The 12,178-nt window shown below is 41.8% G+C and overlaps 2 protein-coding genes across 4 annotated transcripts in view; one reads left to right on the top strand and one right to left on the bottom strand.

The window, feature by feature from the left end:
• Positions 1-1,093: 1,093 nt before the first annotated feature.
• LOC146613834 (WW domain-containing adapter protein with coiled-coil-like) lies at positions 1,094-9,934 on the bottom strand. The gene is made up of 13 exons (XM_085377155.1): positions 9,626-9,934; positions 9,173-9,206; positions 8,662-8,851; positions 8,167-8,258; positions 5,941-6,050; positions 5,640-5,737; positions 5,268-5,540; positions 4,352-4,468; positions 3,831-3,979; positions 3,592-3,683; positions 2,970-3,150; positions 2,365-2,492; positions 1,094-2,279 (listed from the first exon to the last, which is right to left on the bottom strand). Exons 1-13 carry the CDS (start codon positions 9,664-9,666, stop codon positions 2,210-2,212), a joined length of 1,575 nt encoding a protein of 524 aa, XP_085233281.1. The 5' UTR covers positions 9,667-9,934; the 3' UTR covers positions 1,094-2,209.
• Positions 9,935-11,155: 1,221 nt separating this feature from the next.
• Positions 11,156-12,178, top strand: part of LOC146613835 (MAGUK p55 subfamily member 7-like) — a 32,512-nt gene continuing 31,489 nt past the window's right edge. The window contains exons 1-2 of one of the 3 annotated variants that reach the window (XM_085377343.1): positions 11,156-11,174; positions 12,116-12,145. In XM_085377343.1, the coding sequence (XP_085233469.1) occupies positions 11,156-11,174; positions 12,116-12,145 (49 nt within the window). Of the gene's footprint in view, positions 11,175-12,115; positions 12,146-12,178 lie in introns of those variants that run through there. The other 2 variants (XM_085377345.1, XM_085377344.1) reach the window with 2 other exon arrangements.

Raw genomic sequence — 12,178 nt, forward strand, 5'->3', positions numbered from 1 at the left:
ACCGGAGCTCTTTGAAAAGACCCATTTCTTACCAATGTTTGTAAAGGCAGACTGCATGGCTAGTTGGACACCTCTGGAAGTGGGACTGAAATTCAAAGATGAAGACTGGATGGCCCAATACTCTATATAGAGTGCATGAGATACTTGGTGAAAGCATGAAAACACTCTTTAGGTTTTGGTTTTTTGAGCATGTGGTAGCTGTGCGCATGGGGAACACAACACAAGCAAAGATCACGATGGAAATGTTTCAATTCTTGAAGCAAAAATCCAGCTTCAGACAAAGGAAGCTCTTAAAGGTTACTAGTTAAGGGTTCTGGGAGAGACCAAGCAGCAAGTTTGGTGGGGCGACACTGTTCTGGGTTTTTAGGTGTCATTTGGGATTTGTAGAGTTTCATGCCTTTAATGTAAATAGAGGGTTTATGAATATTTTTGAGGTTATATTTTTTATTTTAAATTATAATATACAAATGTTAACATAGTTTAATTGCCATTTGTTAAGTGTGGAAACACCCCTGGCAGGGGAAAGCAAAGTGTGGCAGGTTATCTAAGGGCTGGGTACTATGGATATATGGCCCCGGTATGGGAACAGAAACGTAATACAGGCCAGGTATTTCAAAATTTCCAAGTCCTCTTCTCTTTTAACATGACGGATTCCAGCAAGAAACGATCACATGGGCAGGATTAGGTTTAAAAGTAACATTGCTCACTGTCACCATCTGGTGGTCAGCAGCTGTACTCAAACAGGCAATCGTCTGTTAACTGCTTACAAAGTGATACTGAAGATATTCTGTTGGCATGCTTGAGATGTCAGTGAAAGCCAAGCAAAGGGTGTGGCATAATATTTTATTCACATATTTAATGGAATACAAAGCCCCCCCAAAAAATCTGACCCCACCCCGAAACCCCAACAATTGTGCACATCCGATCTTGTGGGAACTATTCCGTGTCACAGAAAAAAAAAAATAACCAGGAAACAAAGGAACTTTTTTTTTTTAAACTGTTGGAGTGTAAGACTGCAGTTTTAATCTGATGGCCATATAAAAGTATGCCCTCTCATTGCGAATGAACCATTCGCAAAAAGTAACCACACCTGTCTAGAGTCAGTCGATAAAAAGGCTGCAGCAACAAACAAAACCAAAACATGAGTTTCTTACAGAAAAAAAAAAAATTCCTTCGTCAAGCTTTTCCGTTACAACTACAAGGATGTAATAACTCCAGCACAATAATAATTTAGCTTTAAGGGACTGTAAATTCAGTCACTTTTCTATTCTTTTATGCAACCTCCTGCTAAGCTGCTTGTAAGGAATGAACATGTCCCCAATTTGACTTGGAACAGAAACAAAATATTGACAATTTTACAATTTAAAAAGAAAAGAAGGAAGAAAACTGCCAGCAGGGCTACCAATGGAAAACAACCTCAGATGTACTTGTGGCCAACCTAGGTCCAATAACATAAGCTTCATCAAAACAGCTTTCAAAGTGCTTTTTACACAACTAGCCATGTCTTCCAAGTGACTCTGCATCAATGGAACAATCCCATCATTTGGGACAAAAAACATCTGTCATTTCGGTCTGGCCAAAGATCTCAGTGAATCTCGTGACATGTAAAACAAACCAGCTTTAAGACAAAATGGGTTGGCAAACCCACTGATTGGTGAAGAAAAAAGAAAAAGAAAAATAACAGTAACATCACTGCCACTGAAGCCACACATCGCAGTGCATGACAAAGTTCATTTCAGAAGTTTGGGAAGGGGACCCGATCGCTCTCCCCCCCACCCACAGAAGTGTCACACCAATCACAAGAGGGTTTGTCTTAGTTCATTTTGACTCTCTTCCTGACCACTACACATCAAAACACACCAGAAAACAAGTTAACCCAATACAACACACACAATCCAAGATTCGTGGTCCAAAAGGTGCTGTCCAAAAAAGGTCCCGTTGTCCACTTTTTTTTAGCTGTTCCGACATGCGAACAGTCGGTTTGAGCAATTTATGTAGTGGACAATGGAGAAAAGAAAAAAATATATATATATATATATTAAAAAGAAAAGACATGTTCAGGATGACGGAGCTTCACTGTCAGTTACTGACTTCTAACAGTCGCTCTTGCAGGAGGAATAAACTGTAGCAGCTCGCTGTCCGTGTCTATTCCTCCCTCTCTAATTGTCTCAATCGGACCATCCAAGCCTGTTCCTCTCGGGTCAGGTCCTCACACCATGTAGGAGTTCTGGTTCTTCAGCTTGTCCAGCTCTTTGCTCTGTTGCCTCAGGAACAAGATTCTGCAGTTGCGAAAAAAAGAAAATGTAAATCAAAATGCATGTGTGTTAACAGCTGAGTCTATGCAAATGTAGCCATTTGCCTCACCTCTGCTCCCTCAGTGTGGCCTGGATTTCACACACTCTGACCAGAGACCGAAGATTTTTCATCTCTGTGCAGATTTCAGACATGTACAAGCTGCCCATGTTGTGGATGTCTTCACGCAACCGAGCCGCCTGGTGGAAAGGGAGAAGTGCATTTTGTCAACAAAAAACAAAAACGTGAAAAACGCCAGCTTTCGTGTAACAAAGAGTTATCATAGATGCGATGGAGAACAGCATCTTTGAACACACACACTGTGTGTGTGTGTGTGTGTGTGTAAGAGAGAGAGAGAGAGTTCAGCATAAAATAAAACTCCAACACGGGGAGCAGAAAAGATGACAGAGTAGCACAACCAGAAGTGACAGTGAAAACATTTCACAGCACAAGCTCTTTACTCCATCATCATTTTTTCTGCAGTCTCAGTTTGTCCATACAAACATCAACACAATGAGCAGTAATAAAACTGAGGATATATCCATATATTGTACAGGCCCACTCACGACAAAGTCTGCTGAAAGTCACTCAAGAGCCAATTTCACTATCGAAAAATGGAATTCCAAGCTCTACATTTTTCCTTATAAAATGTGAACCTGTCTTCTGGAGGACTATACCTGTTTCTCTGTGTTCTCTGAAGGCCACCCTTGGATATGTCTGATGAGGTTTTCATCGAAATGAGCTGACAGGCTGGGAGTGAAGGAGCCAGGGGTGTCTGAGTGGCTCGCACTGCTGGACGGAGCGTGAGGCAACAAGGCACCAGATGCGTTTGATCCTGTGCACAACATGTCCTGGCTGCTGGAGGAAGACACGCAGGTGGAGACCGTGTTAATAAAATCCTGCTGCAGTTGTTCTGATGTTCTAGCTGATTACTGTTACACAGATCAGTCTATAATCTCACCGTCTAGCCTATGAATGGGGAAATATGGATGAATTATAAGCCTCACCAACATTTCCGGTTGTTCGGGGAACTGCATCATTGGGAGCTGAGTGTCCCCAAAATGACTACTCTCAAATAACACACAGACCTTGCTGCAAACCCTTTCTCAAAAGTAAACCGCTCCCATAAACACTATCTGGAAGACATGTTGCTGTATTTTGTAAAGCATGTTTTTGCAATTCAGGCCAGTTGTCCTTGTAGCTCTTGAATCCCCCCCCCCCGCTACTACTCATCGGCTTTGCCTCCACCAATCTATGCTGTGATGAAGTGATTTTAAATAATTCCTTCCTGAAAGTTACCTTCTCTGCTGCAGAGTCCTGGGGTCTTCTGGCCGCTTTTCTGCTGTCTGGGACAAGGAAGCTGAGCCTGGCTTCCCAGAAGACATGCTGCCCTGAAGAGGGAAAAACAGATGACGATGAGGAGAAACATGAATAAAAACAAGACACGGATACGAAAACCCACACAGAGAAGATGGTCCAGAGGAGTGCAGTCATAAACACAGCGTCTCTGCTCTGTTACTTTAGCTTCAAAGGCTCACCCTGGTTTGCGAGGATGAGACGCTGCCAGGATGCACACCCAAATGAGACTTCTGGTTGCTCTGTGGTGTGCCGTTCCGTGGTGAGACGTACGGCCGCGGCGATGATGTGTCGGACGTCAGGGAGACCGGCGACTGACTCGAGTGCTGGGCTGAAAACAGGAAAACATAAGATCGCCGTGGAAGAATAGGGGATTTGTCAGGTTGCACGTATCATTGTACAGAGTGTGAAGGAGGAAAATGAGCACTGATATTAGACCAGGTTTTTTTAGGACTAACAGCAAACAGTTAAAAAGGTAAAAAGGCTTGAAGAGGGAATACAACAGCATATAAAACATCCTTTATCCCAGAACATGGGACCATGTCTTGTGCTTCTTTTCCCCCCACATAGCTGTAGTCAATCTAAAAAAAACCCCTAAAGTTATACACACAGTAAAACAAGGACACAGAGAGCAGAAACCTTCCAAAGAAGATGAAAATCAGTATGTGACAGCAGATGGTGAAAAACAGCAAAGAGGCCGTACCTTGGTTGGAGTGCTGAGCAGCTGAGAGCAGAGCAGTGACGTTGAAAGCAGGTCCAGCAGTGAGGAGCTTATGAAGCACAGACTGCAAGGAAGCTTGGGTGACAGCAGCTGCCAATACTGGAGGGAGGAAAGAGGGACGTGTGTACACACACACACACACACACACACACACACACACACACACAGGTGAGTGAGCAAGAACACACAACAGGTGAGTGTATAAACATTAGAAGTCAGAAAACTCAGTTGAAATAAGAATCGAGTTAGTGCAACAGGGGAAACACTTGTAAAAAACAAAAAAGACAATCAAACACAGATTCTAATTTTTTTTTTTCTATCACCAAAAGGGTCGATAACACTGTGGCCTCTTTGCTGTCTGACGCAAAATCTTAGAGGGTAAAAATCCAGCTCTTACCTGTCCGACAAGCTTCTTTATAACCACAGTGCACCAACTAAGTTCATATCAACAGACAGAAGGAAGCTAACATGAACGAAGCCTAAATGTAGCCGAACTGCTAGCTTGTTTTGCCACGCATCTTCAAATTCTGCTGGTTCTCATAAACTTAGCCCACGCACTCATCCTGACTCTTTTTGGAAGTCATGCCTCAAGGCAGGAGCACGGCATGTTCCTTTTTATGCCGGAACACATGTGCTTCTTGGGGGTGGGGGTTACAAAAAGCAAAAACAAACAAGATGTTGTTGTTTTGAAAGATGACATATTTTGTTGTGTACGCAGGAATACCTGTGTGTAAAAACAAGCTTTCCAAACAGGACGCCCCCCCCTTTTTTTTTTCTAAGCTAAACAACTATGAAGTTGCAAACAACCCATAATATAACTCTGAGAACCTATTGTGCGCCTCTGTGCTGAATAAGACATTAGACCGGTAAGCAGTGTAAACCGCGCCCTCATCCTCACCCTCGTTCAGCTTGGCCACGTCCATGCTGCCGTTGTTCATCTGCAAAGTTGCTTGCAGCGCCGGGAGGAGCTGATGCAGGAGTGCCGGGTCCTGGAGCAGCGCCGGCGAGGGCAACTGGGCAGACGGAGGCGCCTGAACACTAGAGGACGAAGAAGAGGACGACATGCTGGAAGGGGTGGAGCCTATAGCGGCGGCAGCAGGGGTCAGGCTCTGAGAGGAAGAGGAGGAATGGCCGCAATTGGCTGCTGTGGACTGATCCACTGATGCGATTTCTGTGGAGACGAGCAGAGTGATGAACACAGAATGAATTCACGCTATATTCTGAAGCATAACTATATACACATGAACAAGATTTTATTGGTAAGTCGTACTTGTTGTGGCTTTGTCCTGCAAGGCCTCTTGTCTGTAGTCCATGTCCCTGGGAAAACTGTTTGCTGCCATCTTGACTGAGTCTTTCTGCCGTTGTTCCCTGAAGCAAAGCAAACAGGTTTTGTAAAGCAACAGCGATGATGTTAAGGACGTGGGCTGCGGTTTGAGCCTGTGCCTTAAGCTAATGATATTCTGATAGCATTGTGGTGCTAAAGCCGTCATGTGTGACTCTGCATGAGAACAACAACCTCAGTCACTGTCTCAGGTTAAAAAGCCAACAGACTTGAATAAAGTGAGCCTTGCCTCTCCAGCAGGTCCTTGGGCTTTTCCCACTGGGAGACCTCAGTTCTACAGTTGTAGTAGTACTTCTTCCCAGAGGAGCTAATGTGCTCTGTCCAGTCATCTGCTGGGTCCTAGTCACAAGGAAAATTGAGAGTCAAATAGTTAAAAAAAAAAAAAACACTTCACCCCAAGTTCGTTTTGCTCAGTTTATACAAAAACTTTCCCAATAACATTGCCAAAGTAATGCAATTATTGTATGCATGATCATTTTTCATAAATTTTTTTTTATTATTATTGTTGTGACCCTTCACTTCAAAGTCAAAATATCTGATGTTTAGTCAATCTAACAAAGAAGTCACGCCAAGTTAGCTACATGGTCCTCCCGCCACGATGATCCGAAGAGCAGGTAAATTTAACCTTAGTTGGGAAAAGAAAATCCTGACAGTTCGTTTTTGGCCAGTTTCAACTTATTGTGTACTTTTTGATTGCATCTAATCCCCCCCACTTTATTCTCTTGGTAAAGCATACAACCTGCTGATCAAGCACTGGCAGACATACACTTCGCTGTTAGATCTAGGTACATCCCAACTACAAACCTTTCTGAAGCCCTACACACTGCCCTTTATACCTGTGCAACCTGCACAGGTATAAATATTGGCACTGGCACGTAGGCTTTTTGTCGATCCATTGCAGAAGCATGCATTCATTTTAAGTACCGACTGTTCATACAGGTTTAGGATGTTCCCTTGTTTTCATGAGCCATAATCTTCAAAGGCTATTTCACTGATACTAAAAAAACCTAGAACTGTAAAACTGAAAGCACAGTATCTGTTTCTGACTGTGTTTTTTTAATCCATCCATGCTATGTGATTTATGCAAATCTCCCCCAGATAAATTCTTCCGCTCTGTATAAAAGTACTTCCTTATTTTCCATACGCTCCCTCCTCAAACCAGTCCAGTCTGTCTGGTGAACAGGAAAAGGTTGCAAAGCATTCTGGTAGTTGCTGGTCTGTAGTTCTCTTTTCAGTGTTATTACACAACCCACTTCCCAGCAGTGACATTCCTCTTGAAGCCGTGAGCCATCACACCTTCTTTTGCTCCACTAAGCACTTTTCCAGTCTCAAAGTGCTCAAGTCAAAGTTTCTTCAAGCAACAGTGTCGGTTTTCCAGCACTCACATTTTTTTTCCTGAGGAGCACACATTCAAGTTTCAAACAACTTGAGAGGATATGAAAGTGCTCTTTAAACTGATGTAACGCAAGGCAATCGATCACTTTGTGTAAATGGGTTACGAAGCTTCAAAAGCAAAGATCAACAAGTGGAAGAATTCATTTAAATTGTTTATTCCAGTGCTTGGAGGTAGCAGTCCTACTTCATTGTACATACTGGCAAGAGCTTACCTGAGTCAGCACATTTGGTAAACATAAATCCATTTTGCTTTGGGAGGTAAACATCTTTCATTTCCGAGCCTCGATAATGGACCGGGGCTTTTGAGTGTGGATGCGAGCTGGTATGTTTAATATTAATGATGATGCATATACTGACGACTCTGTTAGGATCTAACATTTCTCATCCACATCTGTACTAACTTTAAAACTGTGCTTTTGTAGGTGAGGCTTGAGCCCTTAAAACATATGATCTCATGCCTTCTCTGTGGAAAGAGTAATTAGATACCACATACTACTAGTAAAACCAACAGTATCTTAGTAACAATTCATTTAAAAAAAATTATATAATTTGATTTTTAGTACTGCAGTTCCCACAGTTATTGATATAACAGAATTAAGATAGACTCTAACGTAATTTGAATATTACACACTTAAAGTGAGCCATGTGTGCTCTGACAAGAGTCTGTAGGAAAGCTTACAAATGCACGGAGCAGTGGGTGCTTGCAGGAGCGGTTCAAATTAGTGTCAAACCAGACAATGTTGAATATTGTGTATTTGGTCCCACTGTGCAGTCCAACCAGTGAGAAATAACAATGTGTCTCTCATTCACACTGACAAATGGCAAATCGTTTAAACAAGGAAGTCCACATTCTAATCAGACCATCTACTACACAAGGAGCCTCTTACATAATTATGAAGTTACAGTCAAGCATTGTTGAGTTAGGTTTGATAAATGTCTGCATGAGAGAGGAAGATGGCTATCCATCACGCCCTGCATAAAATGTTCCATAGTGGCGTGGCTGCACTCTAAAGGAATCGCTGAAGGTTTTATAATCAGATAACACTGGGTAGATCCTTACCCTGTCTGCGGGCTTGCTCTGAGCCGCATGCAAGTCGGTGCCATGGTGAGAACTGTTGTTGTGGGAGTTCTCCTGAGGAGAGCCACTGGTCCCTGCAACAAAGCCACTTGTCAAAGGAGAGAAAGCAAACGAGGCTCTGCTAAGAACTAAATCCTCAGGGAGAGTCACAACTGCACAACAGGGAAAAGAAATCAGCTTGCCTTTTGTTATTTTAGGCTTATACTTGCAGTTTACATTTACGTCTTAATCTGATGGCAGTATTATGGGAAGCTTTTTTTCCCACAACATGACAACTGGCAGGGGTGACCAGAGTCTTCATGACAATAACACATGACAGAAGAAGTTCACATATTATGTCAGGGACCAGCATAGAAACAAAGACAGGGTTGACCTTTATGCCTATCTGAGCCCATCTGTGGTTACCGTTTCCCCTTCATAACAACCGCCTGAGATTAATCTTGCAATGGCATGCATGTGCAATGCCACCAGACTCACCGTTTTTCCCTCTGACGCTGTGAGAGGGTTTCGCCTTGCCATGTCCCGTGCCTTCCCCGTGTCTGCTGACAGGACTTTCGTCTGAGCGTCGCTGCATCTTGTAAGGGGGCACAGGATCTGACGACCCATCGCGCACCTTGTCGTAGCGGTGAAGGCTTGTGGCCTGGCTCTTTGGCTGAGATTTATGGGTCTAAAAAGGACAGTGCACAGCAGAATTGTTGAGATATGCTCAATCTCACACAGTGGTGTTCTTACCTCTCAATCAGGAGACCCTTTAAGTTGAATTAGAGCATTTTTATTTTTATTGTCATTCTATTGACATTTCTAGTAAATTCTTGTTTTGATAGAGTAACTGAAACACAAGGGCTGAAGTAAGACAGTCCACATATGAATTACCATTGTGATCAAACTGAAATGTATCCAGACAGTTGCTGATCACCTGCACACTGTGCTGACCTACGTTTATGGATCGTCATGACAGGTGACAGCTAACAACCTGAACATGACATACCTGATACGATTGGGGATCCCTTCTGTCGTTGCACCTGTGGAGACACACAGAACAAAGGTTAGAGCAAGCTCTCAATGACGTTTTTTTATTTTCTATTTGTCACTTTGAAAACTGACTTTCTGGAGCATATACAGTTAGCTAAGTAGCTAGCGTTAGCCAAGTTAGCCTGACTTGCCATCTTATCATGATGTGTTAGCTCATACTGTAGTTCACATTGAATCGGTAATGTTTAAAGTATATCTTACAAATACCTAGAATAGGCAGGATTTACGATGTGAATACTATTAGGTGTAACGGTAGTCGACCAGCTAAGGTACATATCCGGAATCAACGGCTAACTAATTGCAGGCTAACCATGCTAGCTAACGGCTACAAGTAAACCTTAAACGCACAAATTAAATCAACGGCGTAAGAAAAACATGTTTCAAACGCTACGGTCTGAGTCTGATTTACCCATCGCTGACTCTTGTTGGTTTCCTTGCATACATCACCATCAAGACCGTGGTGATGTGTGTATGTGTGTGAGGGGGAACCGTGGCCTCCTGACTGCCTGGCTGCTCTCACAGCTCTTTTCTTCAGCTTCCTGATGTCTGCACTCAGTCTGTCCTGCCAAACAGAGAGCTAAAAGTCACGCACCGAATACCAGCACTGCATAGCGGCTGGTCTTTACTGAAAAAGAAAAACAAAAAAGAAACACCCTCAGTGCACCATCTGCCATGCAGTTACGGTATACGCTAAACTCGGCCGATGTAGTTCAGCGGAAGGCAGCAGATGGAGGAGGAAACGGTGAAGGCAGTAATGTTTGGCTAGGAGGATGAAGTTCCTGTTTGTCTTTTCAAATTAAAATACAATTTTAGTTATGCGTTTAGAAGATTATTATTATTATTATTATTATTATTATTATTATTAACAAAAAGCAAGACATGTATTATGTGAAACAGAATATCGCAAAAGAACTTCCACTCTTCCGTTTTAAAATTATAAAATATATGCTTAAGTCAAAACCACAAGTAACTGGGTTATCATTTTTAAATAAGTAATTATACTTTTTATGCGATGCTGGCAAAATGGCACAGAATAACAAAAATAACCGCACGTGGTTCTCTAACAAAAAGTGTTTGATTTTCACACCTCACCGTGGCATTTCCGCGTTGATGGGCTATTATTTTGAAGGAAGTCTCATCATATCCCGTATGAGCTCAGCTGTGTCTGGATAACGTGACGCAGTCTGTCAGTGCTGCTGTTGGCTGCTCAAAGTTCACCTCACGTCTCGGTAGTTTTAAGTTGTCAAGTGGGACTCTGCTTCAGCCTGCACGCTTTGTCGCTTTTGTGGTGTTGTCATATAGCTCCCGCACGAACACTTTGCCCAGCGTGAACAGGCCACAGCAGGCTAATATGTCCATTTTCTTACCACCCCTGGGTTTTGGCCTAATTGATACGTGGTTTATGTAGAATAGGGTAGTTGACTATAAATGCAATGAGTCCAGGGCATTTATAGTCAACTACTCAGATGTCTGGAGTCTACTGAGACAAGCACTGTACAGGGTTCCTGATGGACAGTCTGAACTTTGTGACCAGCGATATCTAATGCAGCTGTAGCTATACAGTGTATTCCATTATAGTAACAGAGACCCCAACATCACCATTTTCAAAATCAGAACATCCATATGTTTCATCATGTAAGACGTTATCTAGTACTAATATTGTGCATGACTGAGTGTCTGCAGTCATATGTGGGTAGCTGAACTGAAATAGGTCAACATTAAACTCCATGCTGTGTAACCTCCATGATGTGATTGGCGTATCGATTGCCTGCTGGCTTTATTTGTGTCAAACCGAACACATATTGATGGAATAAGAGACGGTCTTTCTTACATTGCGGTCAGTGGAACAGTGCATAACCTTTCAATACAAGTGGATGTTCAAACACAGCCTGTACTCTTTACATATTTTAAATGATATGGCTTGCATGACCTGGCCCTTATGGGATGGACAGTCTCTGGTGAGTGCATCCTTCTGTTGTTTTGCTTAGCAGTAACTTTTTTTCTACGTAAACACTATTGGAATTTAAAAAAACAAAATAAGACAGAAACATCCTTTATAATCTTTGTAACATGGCCTTGGAATATTAAAAGAATTAAAACTAAATCCTAGATAATCAATGTTGAGATATTCTATTCAAGGTGTTTCATTTTTGAACTGATTTTAGTGACAGAGCATTAAAAAATTTCTCATGATTTTTACTATTTGTTGTTAATGCGTATGAACATTCAAAATATTCATTATTATATTATTTCACATGTTTAAATCAGTTTTACAGTATTGTGTAGCTTCAAACTCTTTGTACCTGATACTTGCATGCATGAGTAACAACAGAGTAACTCATACATAAATTAGTCTGTTGTGAGAGTGCAGGCCTTACTGTTTTTGGTTTTCACATACATTTCCAGCCCAAGAACAGATTTTTAGATATAAATCTAAAACTGAACCCGTGCAAAGGTCCTGCAGACATTATCCTCTACCCACGCCGGTGGATAGATCATGGGTAAAACTGTTGTACAAGCAAAGAAAGCAACATGCATTTTTATATATTTATTTTGAGATCTAAACTGAAATGTAATAACTGAGCTTTGTTTTGATCTTTTCCTGAAATTATTGCAAGAAATATTGATTATTTAAACACGCCAAACTGAAATATATATATAAATAAAATATATAAATAATGGACATGGCTTTGTTGATACTTGATAAGAACTGTTACAATAAAAATCAGCAATAGGGGGCACTAATATCTCAGTATGTTGTTCGGGGCCATCTAAAGACAAATACACTCTTTCCTTTTTCCTTTTCACATGTGGTACATTCCCTCTTTACACAAGAAAAAAGAGAGAGTTTAAGTCTGCTGAGATGGTTTCTTTGTCCTTTTTTTTCTTCTATTCTTAGGAGGGATGCTAAACCAAACTGAGCATAGAGGTATGTAGAATATAGAATATGAACCAGAGTATG

The sequence above is a fragment of the Diplotaxodon limnothrissa genome, linkage group LG18, assembly GCF_057381915.1.
Source record: "Diplotaxodon limnothrissa isolate DT_005_m linkage group LG18, D_limnothrissa_male_GT1.1, whole genome shotgun sequence".
Classification (NCBI taxonomy): Eukaryota; Metazoa; Chordata; class Actinopteri; order Cichliformes; family Cichlidae; genus Diplotaxodon; species Diplotaxodon limnothrissa.

Bases quoted from the DNA above. Each gene is read 5' to 3' on its own strand.
- LOC146613834 (XM_085377155.1), bottom strand. From the start codon at position 9,666: ATGGTGATGTATGCAAGGAAACCAACAAGAGTCAGCGATGG. The intron at 8,852-9,172 runs GTATGTCATGTT...TGTCCTTTTTAG, and splicing joins GGGATCCCCAATCGTATCAG to ACCCATAAATCTCAGCCAAA. The intron at 2,280-2,364 runs GTGAGGCAAATG...TCGCAACTGCAG, and splicing joins GCCACACTGAGGGAGCAGAG to AATCTTGTTCCTGAGGCAAC.